The 19,350-nt window shown below is 48.6% G+C and overlaps 1 protein-coding gene across 1 annotated transcript in view; it reads right to left on the bottom strand.

Annotated features, from left to right (window-relative positions):
• LBP (lipopolysaccharide binding protein) overlaps positions 1–10,620 on the bottom strand; it is a 37,175-nt gene extending 26,555 nt beyond the window's left edge. The window contains exons 1-5 of the mRNA XM_011974977.1: positions 10,342–10,620; positions 7,007–7,121; positions 5,711–5,839; positions 1,991–2,146; positions 1,015–1,078 (exon numbers count right to left, since the gene is read on the bottom strand). Coding sequence (XP_011830367.1) covers positions 1,015–1,078; positions 1,991–2,146; positions 5,711–5,839; positions 7,007–7,121; positions 10,342–10,465 — 588 coding nt within the window. The 5' untranslated portion in view covers positions 10,466–10,620. The remainder of the gene's footprint in view (positions 1–1,014; positions 1,079–1,990; positions 2,147–5,710; positions 5,840–7,006; positions 7,122–10,341) is intronic.
• Between the last annotated feature and the right edge of the window lie 8,730 nt (positions 10,621–19,350).

A 19,350-nucleotide genomic window follows, 5' to 3' on the forward strand; every position in this document is an offset into this window, starting at 1 on the left:
GTGTGTGGTGTGTGTGGAGATGTGTGTAGGGGGATGTGGTGTGTTAGGTGTGTGTGGGAGGGTGTGTGTGGGGTGTGCGGTGTGTGTGGGGATGTGTGTAGGGGTTGTGGTGTTTAGGTGTGTGTGGGAGGGTGTGTGTGTGGTGTGTGCGGTGTGTGTCGGGGTGTGTGTGGGGGTGTGGGGTGTGTGTATGTACAGTGTGTGTATGGTGTGTGTGTGGTGGAAGGGGGAGTGTGTAGGGTGTGTGTGTGGTGTGTGTGGGGGTGTGGTGTGTGGGGTGTGTGTGTGTAGAGTGTGTGTATGGTGTGTGGTGGGTGGAAGGGGGAGTGTGTGGGGGGTGTGGGGTGTGTGTGTGTTTGTGTGTATTTTTCCCTTTCTTCCTTCATCACTTTCTCCTTTCCCACAGTCATTGCTACAGATACCCTTTGGCTAGTATCTCAGAAATGGGATTTTGGGATGAATGAGTGTTTAGAGGAACTGAAAGTTAACACAACATCTTTTTGATTTAGTTAAAGATGACAAACTCCGAAGATTTCACATATTCTTTTTTAACAGGCCAGTCTGACAGTGTTGCTGCCTCCCCATCCAGGGCTGGTGCCCACGAGCTTGCCCAGTTCCCACCTGGCCCACGCCCTCGCTGAGCTTTCCTGCCTGGTCTCCTGCAGGCACCTGAGGAATGGTTTCCTTTGGGACCTTGGTGGAATGCAGGGCAGTGTGGGACACTGAGCAAGGCTGAGCAGAGAGAGGGGCTGGAGTCTCTGCTTAGCCCCTGCTGTTTAACCCTTGGCCAAGAAGTTGACCATTTTCTGCCCTGACTGAATGGACTTGGAGCTTTGCCCCCAGCGTGCCCCACAACAGCTCCATGACCTGGGCAAATGATTTGTCCTCCCTCAGCCTTGGGCCCAAGTACATCCAAACCAGCCCCCATGGCCTGGTCCAGGGCCAGCGGTCAGTGAGGTCTTCCATTCAGCCCTCGCCAAGCTCAGGGGAGGCCAGAAGCTTGGACCTTCTTACCCTGCTCTTCAGTACTTTCTGGAACTTGGATTCGATCTGGTTGTGGAAGAGATTCAACAGCCACCTGCGGAGAGAAGCACAGCCTGCCACTGAACCTGGGGACGGCTGGGTTCCTGGGAAAGCTGGGCCCGGGTCCCTGGCCAGGCCAGTCCACAAAGGGAGCCCTCTCCACCCCCTCCTGGCACCCTGCTGTGTCCCAGTACATCCAGCCTGATTCGGTGTGTCTGGCTTCCCAGCGCCTGTGGCACCCCAATCATCGCATGATCACATTCAGTAGATTTGGGGAAGCGGCTTGAGAATCCACATTTTTCTCTTCTTTTTTGGGAGGGGGCGAGGGACAGGATCTCACTCTGTCACCCAGGCTGGAGTGCAGTGGCACAATCTCAGCTCACTGTGACCTCTGTCGCCTGGCCTCAAGCCATCCTCCCAACTCAGCCCCTGAAGTAGCTGAGACTACAGGCATGTGCCATCACGTCTGGCTAATGTTTGTATTTTTTGTGGAGACAGGTGTTACCATGTTGCCCAGGCTGGTCTTGAATTCCTGAGCTCAAGTGATTTTCTGCCTTGGCCTCTCAAATTGCTAGGATTACAGGCGTGAGCCACCACACCTGGTCACACTTTTCTAATCAAGGAAACGGAGACTAGAAGAGATGAAATGACTCATCCAAGGACTTGTATATTTTTTGCAAACTCTCCTTTAACCAAAGTTTCTGTGTTCCTCCAATAGCCAGATTGGAAATAAACTTCCAAATAAATAAACTTCCAAATAAATGGAAGTTTATTTTTTTAATGACAATGATGCACCAATATTCCTGGCTTGAGTCTGTTCATCTCAACATCGTTCCCCAGAGAATGATCTTCAAGTGCCTGTGCAAGCCACCTGGATCATTACAATTATCAGAGGCCAGGCTGAGCGCCGGGTTGGCCAGGAGCTGCAACCAGGAGTCCAGCTGGCAGTGCCCCGATGGAGACCTACCCCAAGTCTCCCGACATGTCCACCTCCACGTCATCGATGTCGCTGCTGCAGCTGGAGGCAGTAACTGTGGGCCTCCCTGAGGACTCGCTGCCCAACAGAAGGTTGACTGAAATGCTGATGCCCTTGACACTCACATCAAAGGAGCCTTGTAGTTTCCTGGAGGAGATAAGAGAAGCCACGATTGGTTCCTAGACCAGGGTCTGCCACCATTTGTGGGGAAAATAGAAGTCTCAGTTCTTACCTCCAAATAGATGGAACTGAGCAGAGATTTAAGAATAACAAATACAGCCATAAAAGATCTAGAAGAAAACCCGGATCCAGTATTTACAGTCAGGGCTGGACGAAGGCCTTTCTAGGCAAGATCCAAGACTCATAAGCCATAAAGGAAATCCTTAATAAACTTGTCGGCATAGAAAACTAAAACTTCAGTGGACCAAAAAAATGCCATATGTAAAGTAAAAAACAAAATTGCAGTATGAGACATCCAAAGAGCCAATTTCCTTAATATATGAGCTAATTTCCTTAATATACAAAGAGCAAGCCAATACAAATTAACAAGGAAAGGAAAAACAACTCAAAAGGAAAAAAAAGATATGAACAGGAAATGCAGTGTAAAATAAGCATATAAAAGTCATTAAAAATGAAAATAGCAATGACACCAGTTCTCACCTATCAGATTCAAAACAACTTTTGAAGTTTTAATACCCAGTGCTATTGAATGTACGAGTAAACAGAAGTCCCAGACACTGTGGCTGGGAGAGCACATTGGCTCAAGCTTTCTGAAACACAAATCAGTGAGATCGCTCCTCGTTCTAACACACATACTCTTTGGCCCAGTAATTTAACTTCTAAGCCTTTATCCTCTGGCTCTTCCTGCCAAGATATATGTGAGGTGTGGGACAGCTCACTGAAGCATCATGGGCAGTAGGAAAAAAAAAAAAAGGAAGCAACCGACATGTCCACCAGCAGCGACAGGTTGAATAAGTTGTAGGCACCCATGTTATGCAGACTTTGAAAACAATGGGTCAAAATGTGGTCTATTCCAGGGGTCTCCAACCCCAATGGTGGTTGTCTGGAGCTGGGGGAAGGGAAATGGGGAATGATTGTTTAATGGGTAAGGAGTTTTCTCTTGGGATGATGAAAATGTTTTGGAGTTAGATAGGGGTGGATGTTGCACAATATTGTGAATATAATAAATGCCACTGAAGGTATACTTTCAAATAATCAATTTTATGTTCTGTGAATTTCATATCAATTTTTAAAAGCACATTCAAAAAAGTGAAAAAAAAATGAGGTAGATCATCATATGCCCATATAAAGAGATATTTAAGATATTTCACTGACAAAAGACAGGGTAGGAGAGTGTGGCCGGTTCCTTTCATGGAACTAGAAAGAATGTGCGTGTGTAGGTGACATATAAACCAGGCATCTTTCTAAAGCAATAGAATGTGAGCCACACATGTAATTTTAAATTTTCCAGAAGATACATTAAAAAGATAAAAAGAAAGAGCTGAGATTGGTTTTAGTAATACATGGTATCATTTCAACATGTAATCAGTATAAACATTATTAATGAGATTTATTTATTTATTTATTTATTTTGAGACAGGGTCTCATTCTCTTGCCCAGACTGGAGTGCAGTGGCGCGATCTTGGCTCACCACAACCTCCGCCTCCCAGGCTAAAGCGATTCTCCTGCCTCATCCTCCCAAGTAGCTGAGATTACAGGTGTGCACAGCTATGTCCAGCTAATTTTTGTATTTTTAGTAGAGATGGGGTTTCACCATGTTGACCAGTGTGGTCTCGAACTCCTGACCTCCAATGATCCACCTGCCTCAGCCTCCCAAAGTCCTGGGATTACAGGGATGAGCCACCACGCTCGGCCAGTGTTTTTGTTGTTGTTGTTGTTGTTTTGTTTTTTTAAATACTAAATCTTCAAATCCAGTGTTGCATACTTAGAGTAGATCTCAACCTGTACCAGGCACTTTTCAAGTACTCAGTAAAGGCATGGCAGGTGACTACTATTTTGGGCAGTGCAGATCTGAAGTATGAATATGGCCATGTCACCCATATTTGGGCTGCTCCTTCTGTTATGGGCTGCTCTGTGTCACCACCTGCCTCCCAAATTCAAATGTTGAAGCTCTGATCCCCAGTACCTGAGAATGTCACAGTATTTGCAGATAGGCCCCTTGAAGAGGTGATTACATTTAAATGAGCCCATTAAGGTGGGCCCTAATCCAATCTGCCTAGTGTCTTTATAAAAAGAGATTAGGGCCGGGCACGGTGGCTCAAGCCTGTAATCCCAGCACTTCGGGAGGCCAAGACGGGCGGATCACGAGGTCAGGAGATCGAGACCATCCTGGCTAACACGGTGAAAACCCGTCTCTACTAAAAAAAAATACAAAAAACTAGCCGGGCGAGGTGGTGGGCACCTGTAGTCCCAGCTACTTGGAAGGCTGAGGCAGGAGAATGGCGTAAACCCGAGAGGCGGAGCTTGCAGTGAGCTGAGATCCAGCCACTACACTCCAGCCTGGGCGACAGAGGGAGATTCCATCTCAAAAAAAAGAGATTAGGACATACAGAGAGAAATGGGGTTTCTTTTCTTTTTTTTTCTTTTTTTGTTTTTTAAGAGATGAAGTCTAGCTCTGTCCCCCAGGCTGGAGTGCAGTGGTGTGATCTCAGCTCACTGCAACCTCTGCCTCCAGGGTTCAAAGGATTCTTCTGTCTCAGCCTCCTGAGTAATTGAATTGGGATTACAGGTACCTGCCACCACACCTGGCTAGTTTTTAAATTTTTAATTTGTTTTTTATTTTTAGTAGAGACTGAGTTTCGCCATGTTGGCCAGGCTGGTCTCGAACTCCTGACCTCAAGTGATCTTCCCACCTTAGCCTTCCAAAGTGCTGGGATTACACGGGTGAGCCAATGTGCATGGCCTCAGAAATGGGATTTCTTAAGCACAAAGGGAAGACCACGTGAGGACAATTGCCAAAGGGCAACCATCTGCAAGCCAAGGAGAGTGGCCTCAGAAGAAACCAGGCCTGCCAAAACCTTGACCTTGGCCCCCAGCCTCCAGAACTGTGAGAAAACACATTTCTGCTTAAGCCACCCGGTCTATGTGTGTTATGGCAGCCCTAGCACACGAATACCCTTCCATCCAAGTGCCTCTGAGGTCAGAGATCTGTTCAAAGTGCCTGAGAGCCAGAGCCCCTGGAAGCAGCCTTTGGCCAATGACAAACAGGAGGAAGGGGTGACAGGGTGGGGCTGGAGTAACTCAGAGGCGTGTTCTCCGCTGTCCCCGCCCCCCAGCTAGACAGAGCTTCACTTGCCCACCAGGTTGACTTCCTTCCCTTCCCTTCCTCACTTCCCCTGTGGATTTCCTCAGATCACTTCCAGGATAAAGTATTGCACTGGAATTCTTGCCCTAAGGTCTGCTTCTGTGGGAAGCAAACCAAGGAGACATGATATTATCGCACTTAGCCCTCCCGTGACTCCATCAAGGAAGCAGGCCCGTCCCCCTTGGGAGATGAGGAAGTAGAGACTCAGAGAGGGAAAGACACTCATATCCAAGAGCCAGGACTCAATCCCCAGGCCACCTCTGGGCTTGGACTCCATCTGTCCACCACGTGGCCTTTCTGATGAGCTAGGAACACCTTGGACCTAAGAAGGATGGGGCGAAGGCCAAGGCCAAGAGCTCCAGGGCCTGGGAGCAGGGCCAACTTACAAGAATGACTTGCGCACCTTCCACCTGCCCCGGACCCGGATGAAGGAGTCGGAGATGCTGAGACTCAGGCCCTGGCTGGGGACAGGCCTCAGTGCAGAGTGACGCAGCTCACAGCTGTGGATATTCAGGCTGAAGGGAGAGACACGGAAGGAGTTGTCAGCCCTGGGCCTGGACCCAGCCTCACCAGGGACCTTGCTCCCACCTTTGCAGGCCTCCCCTCTCCACAGTGGGGACTAGACCAGCAGGATCTGCTCCAGGTGAGCACCAGGTGTGTCCCAGGCACCGACCATGTGTCCATGCTAAGCACATTACATTCTTCATGCCATCTGGGCCACACTGAGGGAGTCAGGACTGTTCTTGTTTCCTTTCCACAGAAGGGGAAACAGAACCTCGAGGAAGGGATGCAATTACCTGCAGTTTTGCAGTCAGCATCAGAAACCATGAATCTAATGACCCCAGGTGGCATCCTCAGGAGGTCCGTAGACATATCTCTTTGAGTTCGCAGCTCCTGCTAACCCTGCCCTCTCCCAATACATCCAGCTAGGCGGGAAACAGATTCAGGGAATATGGTGGCAGCCTTAAGAGAAGACCCAAAAGGGTCAGCAAGGTTGCCAACAGTGAGAAAAGAATGGTCAAGTTCTGTTTTATTTGCCTGGCACATAGTAGGTGCTCAATAGATGTTTGCTGATGGACTGAATAAAAGAAGGCAGGAATGAAGGAAACACTCAATAGCAGTGAGCGGGGAGGGGTACAATGTGCTACGGGCCTGATTGTACTTTCTTCACTGCCCAGCCCTCGAAAAGCAGTTGACGCCATTTTAAAGTATCAACTGCTCAAGTCTAGTGATCTTTTGAAGTCTTGGCTCAAATGCCATCTTCTCTGGGAAGTCTTCCCTGACTCCCCCAAGTACAAACTTCAGCTCTAACCATTGGGCTACTAGATTTAAAGTGTAAGGTCTATCTTCTCTTCCAAACTATATCCAGTGGCCAGATTGGATCTTGGATTAGCACTCTGAAGGAGGAAGCAGATAAACCCCATTTTACAGGTAAGGAAACCGAGGCTCAGGTCACACAGCCAGATATTAAGGTCTTCCTTAATATTTGCTGCATGAATGAGTGGAGGAGCTCAATTCCTTCCCAGAATTTCCTTCTGAACTCTTCAGGGAACTATCCCACTGTCTGCCCCAAAGAGGTCCCTCCGCAGCCCAATCCTGAGGCTCTCTCTTCCTCACTCTCCAATTCGCCCTCACAGCCAGCTCCAGCCACCTCAGAGCCCCAGCAGAAGGGAGAGCCCCACCTGCGGAACTCATAGCTCCCACGGCCGGCGTGGGGGATCCTGACGTCCCCGGTGAAGTCAGGCAGCGTGATCCTGAGCAGCTCACTCTGCAGAGCCAATAGCCCCTCCTGGGCCGCTGTGGACAGGAAATAGCTGGGAGTCAGCTTGATCTGCCTGCCTCCTCCCCTGCTCTAAACCCTACGGTGGCTCCCACCTGCCCTGAAGAGAGAGGTCAACATCGTTATTAGCATTAAGTACACTGACAGGATATGAGCCCCTCTGCGTGCCAGGTAGCGTGAGGGACATTCAGAGGCGTCCCTGCATTTCTGTGGCATTGTTAGGTTCATATCCATTTTACTGACAAGGAAATGGAATGCCTTTGCCAACAACTCCCTGAGGGCAGAAGTGCGGTGCGCTTGGACAGGTGGTCCTCCTCCTTGTCCTCCATGGCATCTGGCCTTGTAGAAGAAATTGGAAGGATTTGGGGGCTAGAGAAAGGGGGCATCTTTCTAGCTGGGTGACTTTGACAAAGTCCCCAAACAACCTTCACTTTGTTCAGCTGTTAAAGAGCAATGACAGCAATACATTTGCTGGGCGTGGTGGCTCACGCCTGTAATCCCAGCACTTTGGGAGGCTGAGGTGGGGGGATCACCTGAGGTCAGGAGTTCGAGACCAGCCCGACCGATATGGTGAAACTCCATCTCTACTGAAAAATACAAAAATTAGCCTGGTGTGGTCGCACACGCCTGTAGTCCCAGCTACTCGGGAGGCTGAGGCAGGAGAATCGCTTGAACCCAGAAGGCAGAAATTGCAGTGAGCCGAGATCGCACCACTGCACTCCAGCCTGGATGACAGAGTGTGACTTCGTCTCAAACAAAACAAAAAACAAAACAAAACAAAACAAAACTTTCCTCATTGGGTTGGCATAGAAACTGCAAAGCAAGAAGAGGGCTGGGAGGATAACAAGCATTCCTAACTTGTGCCTGGCATACAGCAGGCACTCAGTAAATGCCTGGAACAGCAAACGGTTTATATTATTAAAAATATGGAAAGGGGCCAGGTGCAGTGGCTCACGCCTGTAATCCCAGGACTTTGAGAGGCTGAGGCAGGCAGATCATCGAGACCATCCTGGCCCACATGGTGAAACCCTGTCTCTATTAAAAATACAAAAATTTGCTGGGTGTGGTGGCTCGTGCCTGTAATTCCAGCTACTCGGGAGGCTGAGACAAGATAATCATTTGAACCAGGGAGTTGGAGGTTATGGTGAGCTGAGATTGTGCCATTGCACTCCAGCCTGGTGACAGAGTGAGATCCCGTTTCAAAAAAATAAAAATAAAAATAAATAAATAAATAAATATAAAAAAGGAAAGGACTAAAATGCCCAACCTCAGAGGACAGGTTACATAAACATGCTGTGTGTGCACAGTGCAAAGGAACAAAAGACAAACTCTCCTGATTTATGGTTTCAATGCAAGTAGCAGTTACCAGGTCCCACTGTTCCGAGATCTGAGGGACCCAGGTTTCTGCCCCCAAGGCAGGCATGGGTACGCAGATGACCAGCGGCCTCCCCTTTCACCTCTTTCCAATTTGCTTTTCTCCCTCTAGCAAACGCCCATGTTGGGGTCCCTCCGCCTGGAACACTACCCCTTGTCCCTGGGTAATTCCCACTGTCTTTTCCATTTTACTTTATCCTGGAATCCTTCCCTGATTTCCCTCTCCCTGCCTCGAGCCACTCTGGGCTCCCAACAACCCTACTTAAGGGAATGTTGTTATCTCATTTAATAGGTAAGGCAATTCAGGCTCTAGGAATGTGAGAAGACAGGTGGTCAGTGCCTGTCCATATCCTTGAGTCTTTCCAGTAAGTGACAGTTGACTCCCAGCTGCCAGTGTCTGCCTCCCTGAGCCTGTATGTCCTGAGGCTCTTTGTCCTGGAACTGCAGAAAGCAGGTACATGCAACAGAAGTGCTGGGGCGCTGACAAACCCCCGGCCCAGAAACCCTCAATTAATCACTGTGGTGTATAAATATCCCAGTTCCCTTGCCACCTGGATAGTCTGGAGGCTTTGTTTCAACATTTTAAAAGAAATATTTCTACTTTTGCTCATTCTTTGTTTTATTTTTATTTATTTATTTTTTTGAGACGGTCTCCCTCTGTTGCCCAGGCTGCAACGCAGTAGCATGATCTCGGCTCACCACAACCTCTGCCTCCCAGGTTCAAGCGATTCTCCTGCCTCAGCCTCCCAAGTAGCTGGGATTACAGGTGCCCGTCACCATGACTGGCTAATTTTTGTATTTTTAGTAGAGGCGAGGTTTCACCATGTTGGCCAGGCTTGCCTTGAGCTCCTGGCCTCAAGCTATTCACCCACCTCGGCCTCCCAAAGTGTTGGGATTATAGGTGTGAGCCACTGCGCCTGGCCTGCCTGCCCATTCTTTAAAACTGAGGAATAATATACATAAAGTACCTAACAGGCACAAATTTTAAAGGTATCGCTAAATAATTTTTAATGTTTATTTTGTTTATTTTTTTTTTTTTGAGACGGAGACTTGCTCTGTCACCCAGGCTGGAGTGCAGTGGCGAAATCTCAGCTCACTGCAAGCTCCACCTCCTGGGTTCACGCCATTCTCCTGCCTCAGCCTCTTGAGTAGCTGGGACTACAGGTGCCCGCCACCACGCCTGGCTAATTTATTTTTATTTTTAATAGAGATGGAGTTTCACTGTATTAGTCAGGATGGTCTTGATCTCCTGACCTTGTGATCTGCCCGCCTCGGCCTCCCAAAGTGCTGGGATTACAGGTGTGAGCCACCATGCCTGGCTTTTAATGTTTATACAGCCCTGTGATCACCACCTGGATCAAGATATGGCACCTTCTAGTACCCCGGCAGGCTCCCCTCCCTCATGCCCTTCAAGGTCTCTGCCTGCTTCTAGAGGTGACCACAATTCTGACTTCTAGTTCAGAGGCATGTGTTTCCAAACTTTATGCAGAATTTTCCCAGCTGGGTGGTTCCCATCGTCAGAGGTGGTGGCTGGTTTAATCGCACACTCTCTCCTGGCTGCCCTCCCTTCCTCATCTTAGTACCGATTCCCTACAGTGTTTCCTGGGATCATTTCCCAAATCAACCACTTGCACGCAAAGCTGTGTTGTTGGCTGGTGGTGGACAAATACCACAAATAACGTGCTCAGGGCACTCAGCTGGTGAGCGGTGAGGCCAGAATCGGAGCCAGAGCTGCCTGACCCAGAAGGTGGCACTGCCCCAGGGAGAGAGTCTGGTCTGTGTCCCCACTCCCTGTCCCCACTGTACGCAGAGCAGCCTGGGGCCTGGGTTTGCCAAGTCCAGCCAGCAGACGTGGCTTCTTACCATACTCCAGTCCCTTGTCGGTGATCCTGGCGACCAGGCCAGGGTTGGCACCCAGAGCCTCTGGGGTGGACGTGAGCAGCAACGCCAGCAGTATGGACGGCAGGGCCCCGGCCAAGGCCCCCATCCTAGATTCCCAGTGCAGTGGGCTGGGACTGTCCCAGCTGTGGACTGGGCCCAGGTCCCTTAAGTGGCCAAGGTCTGATGGCTGGGGGCAGTTCCTGAGGGTGGGTGGGCTCCTGGGAGCGGGAAGGGGAGGCACAGGGACTGGAACTTGCTTGCGACATCACTGAAGTCATAAGGTCGTACTTAGAAGCCAGTTTTCACTGCCCAGATCAGTGGATGAGGAAGCCTGGCTTCTATGATCATCCCTGTCCACCCTCCCCACAGAAAGATCCACATTCATCACCATTCGTCTTGCCTCATCTCAGTCAGTCTCTTAAGAGCTTGGCTAGGAAATCTTGGTTTTGCAGATGAGGAAACTGAGGCTCAAAGAAGCTACATAGTCCCCCTAAGATCTTACACCCAGCAGACAGCAGGGTTGAGAGTGAAGCCACGTCTGGCGCCATCCAAACTCTCTCTCTCTCTTTTTTTTTAAATATACCAGCTCTGTTTATTTAAAAAATAAATGTTTTCCCCCATGGGAAAACAGCCTCTCTCAAACCTTGCTGGTGATAAAATTTTCTGGAAGGCAATTGGCAAATATTTAAACAGCTACATGCCCTGTGACCCAGGAATTCAATTTCAAGGACTTGCCCCTAAGCACATAATTGCGTCAGTGTGCCAGTAAATCACTGCTCTAAGATACCATTGCTATGCTGTGTGAAACAGGAGAAGTGAGACCCAACCTCATGTATCCCACAGAAGGTCATTGGTTAAATGAATTATGACACACACTTTAAAGTGAGGCTGCAGAAATAAAGGTATTTCTTGGCAAGGAAAGCGGTCTCATGAGGCATCCATTTCCAATGGCACCATAGAGTAAGATTCTATTTTGGGGGGTTCAAAATAGGCTTCCATATTCAACAATCTGGAAAATATTTAGAAAGGAGTCATGAGGCCTTGTCTCTGGTTAGGGGGTAGAATTATAAGTGTTAAAAAAAAAAGGTTTTGCTTGTTGATATGTAAATATTTTTTTCTTTTTTCATTTTTTGAGACAAAGTCTACTCTGTTGCTCAGGCGGAAGTGCAGTGGCACGATCATCGCTCGCTGCAACCTCAACTTCCTGGGCTCAAGTGATCCTCCCACCACAGCCCCCTGAGTAGCTGGCACTACAGGCGTGAGCCACCATGTCCAGCTAATTTTTTGTATTTTAGTAGAGACGAGGTCTTGCTATGTTGCCCAGGCTGGTGTCGAACTCCTGAGCTCAAGTGAGCCTCCTACTTGGCCTTCCAAAATACTAGGATTATAGACTTGGGCCACCATGCCCAGCCTCTAAAATTTTTATTTTCTTGGGGGTATGGTCCCTGGCATATATTTGTCGTAAGTAAAGATAGTAAAATTTCATTCTGGAAAACAAAATTTATAGTATGGACTGTGCTTAATTTTTAGAGTTTTGCCCCAGCCCTGCTTACATTTGGGAGTTCTGCTCTGCCCTCACCCCCAGGGAGCCTTCCCTGACCACTCCCATGCTTTTCTGGATTCTAGAAAGGGTCTCCCCTGAGGTCCCAGAACCCTTCGCACTTTCCCCACCACAGCATTAACCACTCTGCTTTTTGGCAATTGTGGTCCTTTAAAAATATGCCCACGAATTATTTGATACTCCTTACATCAAAAGATAGTGTTTCTGTCCCCTTCCCTTGAAATTGGGCAGGTCTTCATGATGGCCTCAACCAATCGAATGTGCTGGGATTAACAGGGTGAGTCCCAATAGGTCACAAACAGCACAGGCAGGCACTGAGGTTAAGATCAGGACATCCCACATTAAGCCCAGGGAACCCCACAGTCCAGGCCTCTCTGTTCCTCTGTACCGCGTTGCTGCCGTCACTGGGGCTGAGGTTTATTGGGGTCCTCTTCTGTCCCTCCCCCCAGCCCCCACCCCACCAGTCTGGTGGCTCCTTGCAGGCAGGGCTGAGTCTTCCATTTCCTGAGATCCTTGCAGCACCTGGCAGGAATTGAAAAGAAACTGATATTTATTGAGCACCTACTATGTGCAGGTGCTGTGCTGGTTAAGCTGCACGTCTCCTCTCATCCCTGCATCAGCAACCCCAGGTGCATATTTTAGTCTTGTCTTGAGATGAAGAAGGTTTAGCAGGGTGAAGTGATGTAGGCCGTAGTCACCCAGCAGGAATTTAAGTCCAGGTCTGCGGGATGCCATTCCAAAACGCTGGTCAGGGCAGGCTTCTCTTGGGAGGCAACAAGCTGAGCAGAGGCCTCAGGGTGAGGAGCCAGCCTTTGGGAGGCTTTGGAGCAGGGAAGGGCTCACAGGTGCATCCCCAGTGTGCCTAGGGGCTTTTGCTTCCTGGACCTCAGCCTGCCCAGGAGCGGAGGAGAGTGGGGGAGGACATTCTGGAGCATAAGGATCTTATGGGGACATAGATGTCACTCTTCCTCTGGCCGCAGTTTAAGGATGTCCCTGGCTGGGGGTCATTTGCAGGGTTGGGAATTTCCCACAGCAGCAACCTTAGAGCTGCCAAGTGGCCCAGGCCCAGCCTCCACCCCTGCAGGTTCCCACTCCTGGCTAAAGTCCCTGCTGATGGCCCAGGACCCAGCAGAGGCCTCAGGGAGCAGCATGACCCCAGTGCTGGTCAGAACCCCTGGGCCTTTCTCCTACCAGGCTGTCCATCCAATTCCACAAAAGCAACAGCTGCTACCACTCTGGCCACCACTCAGTCTTATTGCAGTGAAATAGGGACTCTTTTAACAAGGATGTTTATTATGTTCTTGTGCAGGAGAGGGTCCCCAGAAATGGCAGTGCATCAAATGATGGACAGGCAATCATAAAACTGTCCCTTTTACATAAGTGGCCACGAATGGCGCCGAGAGGGAGAGGAGTTCCCTAACAGATAGTTGACGTCATCTGGAGCCAGCAAACCACAATTCCCTGGTAAGGTCTTAACCATGAGCAGAAGGGCAAATGGAGGAGTCTGACTTGTATATGATCTTTCTCTTGGTGCGACAGACCAGTAAGGGAAAATCGCCCCAAGTGAGCATGCGCACAACCTTAGTAAACACACTGCGCGTGCGGCCCCTCCCAAGGGTTGGCAGGTCACTGCACACGCAGGGGTGACGTAACAGCCCGCCCAAGGAAGGAACCCCAGAACCAAGCCAGTGTATAAAAACCCCGAGCCAAAGGCTGAGCGGGGCACTTGATCTCTCAATTGCACTTTGCTCTTTTTTTTTTTTTTTTTTTTGAGACGGAGTCTCGCTCTGTCGCCCAGGCAGTGGCCGGATCTCGGCTCACTGCAAGCTCCACCTCCTGGGTTCACGCCATTCTCCTGCCTCAGCCTCCCGAGTAGCTGGGACTACAGGCGCCCGCTACTTCGCCCGGCTAGTTTTTTTTTTTTTTTTGTATTTTTTAGTAGAGACGGGGTTTCACCGTGTTAGCCAGTACTGTCTCGATCTCCTGACCTCGTGATCCGCCCGTCTCGGCCTCCCAAAGTGCTGGGATTACAGGCTTGAGCCACTGCGCCCAACTTTGCTTCTTTCAACAAACCTTTGCCTCTGCTTTAAAACTTGCCTCCATCTCTCAATTGAATTCTTTCCTCTGAGAAGACAAGGGCTGGCAGTGCCGCGGACTCGCCGCGGATACCATTCTGACTACAAAAGTGTTACTGAAAAGATTTTGAAAAACCCAGAATTTGGAATCCGTAGTGTCTAGAATACTGAGCAGCAAATAGTAGATAATTGCCAAAGGAATAAACAAACCTTAATGTTTATCTTTATGGACTCTGGGGCCAGATGGCCAGGATTTGAATCCTGACTCCCCCACGGGGTGACTTTGGGCACTTTGTGACTCAGTTTCCTCATCTCTAGTTGGGTTCAGCCAGACGGTGGCATGGCAGGAGGCCAGATGTCAGGGCACTTTTCCCTGCTGTCTTCTCTTGATCACAAGTGTGGCAGTTGGCTGTGTCCTTCCTGATAAGCCCTTGTCCGTGGCTCCCATTATCTCCCTGGGCTGGGATACCCAGATGCTTTTCTTTGCTGCTTGAGCCTTAGGGATAACAGTCCCTGGTTGGTTTCCTCAAGCTTGTCCCCCAACTCTAGAAATAGCCACTTTATTCAAATCCCAAGAACCATTGCAGTTGGATTCTCTTTTCCTGCCTGAACCCTGATGGACACAATTAACAACACTGTGCGTTTCTTCTGCACTTACTCATCTTTTGTGCAAACGCCTGCCTCTTGTAGAGAACTTTGAATCCTTTAATAGAGTCTGCACAGGTTTTTGTCAAGGCCCTGCTGCTAATGGACTGGGGGACCTGGAACAAACTCCACCCCTCTCTGATCCTCACGTTTCCCCCAAATGCAGATGAGGGCTGGGGACTAGGACAACTTTTCAGAAACAAAGACGTGCAGGCAAGTCCCCTAGGGATCTTGTTTAAATGCAAATCTTGATCCATCGTGTTCCTCTGGGGGCTAAGCCTCTGCATTTTAACAAGCTCCCTGGTGAGGGTGATGCTGCTGACCACGGATCATGTTTGAAGCTTTGGGAACAAGGGACTAAATGAGCTCTGAGTTCCCTCCGAGCTCAGCAGTTCTCTAACTCTTCACTCTCCTTTTCGATAGTTTTCTATGACGGTGCCCACACTCCTGAGAACACTGAGTCTTGAAAGAGAACGATATTATGAATTCCTGCAGTTCTGAATCTCTGCAGGGTACTTTGGAGTTGGGAGTTTAATATTTATGGCAGCCTCTCCCCAAGCCACATCACCTGCAGATCTGAATGTGTGCCTGTGCGCACACACGCACAGACACACACACATGAGCCCTGAGACATGCAGGCTTACAAAATAAAAGTAGTAATGTCAGTGACGATCCTTTGTGGCTTGAAGGTTGCATGTCTTGAGATACCAGGAGCCCCCCTGGAGCAGGACTGGCCATGTGGATAAACAGCTCCTCACCCCAGAGAGCCCTTGCTTTTACAGATGGGGGAACAGACCTAGAGAGGGAGAACTGGCCCAGGTCACACTGTGAGCCTATTGCTCAACTGGGGAGGATAAACCCAGACTTCTGGCCTGCCAGGGGCTCTGATTCTTGGGGTCAGGCCCATTCAGGCAGACAGCCCTGAATCATACTTTGAGAATCACTGGCATAATGGTTTTGAGTTATGCAGATGTGGGTTGAAATCCCAGATCATTTTAAAAATAAACACTTATTGATCACCTACTATGTGGCAGGTGTTGGGAATACTACCGTAGCAAGCCAGATGGAGTTTTTTTTTTTTTTTTTTTTTTTTTTGAGACAGAGTCTCACTGCATCACCCAGGCTGGATGGAGTGCAGTGGCATGATCTCAGCTCACTGCAACCTCTGCCTTCTGGATTCAAGTGATTCTTGTGCCTCAGCCTCCCAAGAAGATGGGACTACAGGTGTCTGTCACCATGCCCGGCTAATTTTTGTATTTTTAGTGGAGACAGGGTTTCGTCATGTTCCCCAGGCTGGTCTCGCACTCCTGGGCTCAAGTGATCTGCCTGCCTCAGACTTCCAAAGTGCTGGGATTACAGGCATGAACCACTGCACCTGGTCAGATATAGCCTTTACAGTATAGTAAGAAGAACTGTGTTTATTCAAATTAGAGTAAACTTGGATTACTCTTGTCAACCCCTGTACCGCAGATTTGACATGTATTTGATTCTCATAACAACTTTATGAGGTAAGTAATATTATGATGTTCCCTTTATAGATGAGAAATAGAAAACCTGAGAATTAAGTATACTGCCCAAAGCCACACAGTTGGCAAATAGCAGAGGTGGAATTTAAACCCAAGATATTTGGGATCATGGTTCACAGTCTTAACCATTGTGCCATGACCCTATCAATCATACCTCTGATTCTTCCCAATAACCTCATGCCAAAGAAGAGGGCAAGGTTTTAACTCTCCTTTTCAAAGGAGGAAATAGAGGGCCAGAGAGGTTAAGGAACATTTGCAAAGTCACACAGCTCTTGGGGGGGCGGGCTGGATTTATGTTTGAAACCATTGCCAGGTGACTCCAGAGCCCCGGCTCCAAACAGTTAGCTTAGCAGGCCACACAACTTTTCTAGAGACTCCTCATCTGAAAAAGGAGGGCAATGTGTCTACCTTTAGCAGTTGTCATGAGGATTAAATAGGATAATAAGCCTGAAGAGACAGAACCAGGGCCAGGGCTGCTTATGGCCGCTAGCGGGATATGGCAAAATGATGAAGACAGTGCTTAGTCTTCCTGTGCCCCTTCCCACCTTCTCTCCTTGCATAGGGTACTCCTCCCTCATGTTTATTTAATAAGTCAGCATTTCCAAAATGAACCCCAAGAAGGCAATGCTTATCCCAGAAGGGAAGCTGCTCTGATGGTGAGCTTTTAGGCGGTTTGGAGTGAGCAATTCCTTTTTTTTCCTTCAATTGTTTTTTGCCACTTTGACATACATTTAATATACCATAAAATTAACCCATTTAAAGTGTACAATCCAGAATTTAATTTTAGAACATTTTCAACACCACCCAAAGAAACCCTGAACACACATTTGCAGTCATTTGCAGCAGACAATGCTTAGCCTGAAGGGAGAAGCTGCTCAAATAGTGGTTCTATAACCAACTTGGCAGAACCTTTGGAGTGTGTTGGCGAATGCTGCTCAAACCCTAACCCCCAAGCAACTGCCTTTTCTCAATCATTAGAGAGAAGTTCCCAGGCACAATGCACCAGTCTTCAGGTCCAAGAAATATTTAGGTTGATGGAAAAGTAATTATGTTTTTTTACCATTAAAAGTAATGGCCAAGACTGGATTCCATGACTCACACCTGTAATCTCAGCACTTTGGGAGGCCAAGGTGGGTGGATCACTTGAGGTCAGGAGTTTGAGACCAGCCTGGCCAACATGGAGAAATCCTGTCTATATTTAAAAATATATATACACAAAAAAATTAGCTGAGCAGAGTGGCGTGTGCCTGTAATCCCAGATACTTGGGAGGCTGAGGCAGGAGAATGGCTTGAATCTGGGAGGTGGAGGTTGCAGTGAGCCAAGATCACACCACTGCACTCCAGCCTGGGTGACAGAGTGAGATTCTGTCTCAAAAAAAAAAAAAAAAGTAATTGTGGTTTTTGCATTAAAAGTAATGGCAAAAACCGCAATTACTTTTGCACCAACCTAATAATTGCTTCCCCCCCGCCCCCCCGCCATAGAGCATGGAGCAGGGGTGCCTGTATGTTACAGAAAATAGAGGGCAGGTGTAGAAGGGGGCTAACTCCAAAGAGAATGAGCGTGGGGATGGCAGGTGTGTCTCCATACTTACCAGCAAGTCTCCCCAGCAGCCAGAGGGCTCTTTTACAAATGCAAATTGGATTGTGACATTCTTCTGCTCAAAACTCTCCAATGCCTTGCCTTATCTTTTGGAACAAAACCTAGAGTCCTTAACAGTCCTCATGGCCTCCCAGTCTATCCCACACTGTGCTTCCCTTCTCTCTCTTCCTTCCACCCTTGCTAGCTGCTCTTCTCTTTCTATTCAGGGCCTCCACTAGCCCCTGGCTAGTGGAGAAAAAGATGCATCCTCCTGGTGGACAAATTAGAGAAAGACTTTTGTTTCCTCAACCTGGTACCTTTTTACAGTGTACAACCTATGCCACGGAGCAAAGAAGTTCTGCTTTAAACATGCCAACTCCCCCAGAACAGACAAGATTTTGACATCTGGGAGGAGCGAAAAGAGTGTGGGCTCTGATGTGTGGGAATAGATAAAGTGGGAATTCCAGTTCTGCCACCTGCTGGCTGTGTGATCAGGGAAGGGTAACTCAATTTAAAACATTTGAACAGTTGGGCTCGGTGGCTCACCCCTGTAATCCCAGCACTTTGGGAGACCAAGGCAGGTAGATCAGTTGAGGCCAGGAGTTCGAGACCTGCCCAGCCAACATGATGAAACCCCATCTCTACTAAAAATACAAAAATTAGCCAGGCATGATGGCACATGCCTGTAGTCCCAGCTACTCAGGAGGCTGAGGCAGGAGAATCACTTGAACCTGGGAGACAGAGGTTGCAGTGAGTTGAGATCGCACCACTGCACTCGAGCCTGGGCGACAGAGCAAGACTCTGTCTCAAAAACAGCAGCCAAAAAGGTTTGAGCAATTCCCATCTTGGGGGATGAAGAATGCTATCAGGATTCAATTAGATCATTTATGCCCTTTGCTTGACTCCTGAGAGTGTTTGATCAATGGTCCCCTCTTCTTCTGTGGCCCTAGAGCCTTTACCTCCATTTAACAGAGAATCAGTGATGTCAGCAGAATTGTGTACATTTTTCTTTATAAATAAAATAAATACCCTTTATCTGCTTTTGCTCGCTACGAATGCTTCTCTTCAGTTTTACCATCACCAACCTGGTTGAAGCTTGAATAACAACATATTCCTAATTTGTGCCCATTCCTTGCACTCTTGTCCTTCTGATGCTTTCAGAAGTCACAATAAAACATTTTAAAAACTAAATCTGGTCATGTGGTCCCCCACTCCACCATCTGCATCAAACTCCTCCAGTGTGTTGTCACTCATCCTTCTGGTCTCAGAGCAAATGTCAGCAGCATAGAAAGGACTTCCAGGACTCCTCAATCAATTTGAAGTACAATCCATAAAACCCCATCTAATGGGCTGAGATAGCCTCCTCTGATGTCCCATGGCAGGAAATGGCCCAAAGCCCCCAAGGAAACTCCCCAGAATTCCAAAGACAGTCTGGACTGGTGATCTGGCTTCCACACCAGGGCTGGGAGAGTCACGGGGAAGTGCTAATTGCACCCAAATATGTGACTGAAGCAGAAAACCCTAATGGCCTCTGTCACCTGGCCTAGTGTTCTGCTTTTGGGGACAATGGCTGGGCAGGAGAACATGGATGAAGTGGGGGTCATC

Source organism: Mandrillus leucophaeus, unplaced genomic scaffold (assembly GCF_000951045.1).
Source record: "Mandrillus leucophaeus isolate KB7577 unplaced genomic scaffold, Mleu.le_1.0 Scaffold150, whole genome shotgun sequence".
Classification (NCBI taxonomy): domain Eukaryota; kingdom Metazoa; phylum Chordata; class Mammalia; order Primates; family Cercopithecidae; genus Mandrillus; species Mandrillus leucophaeus.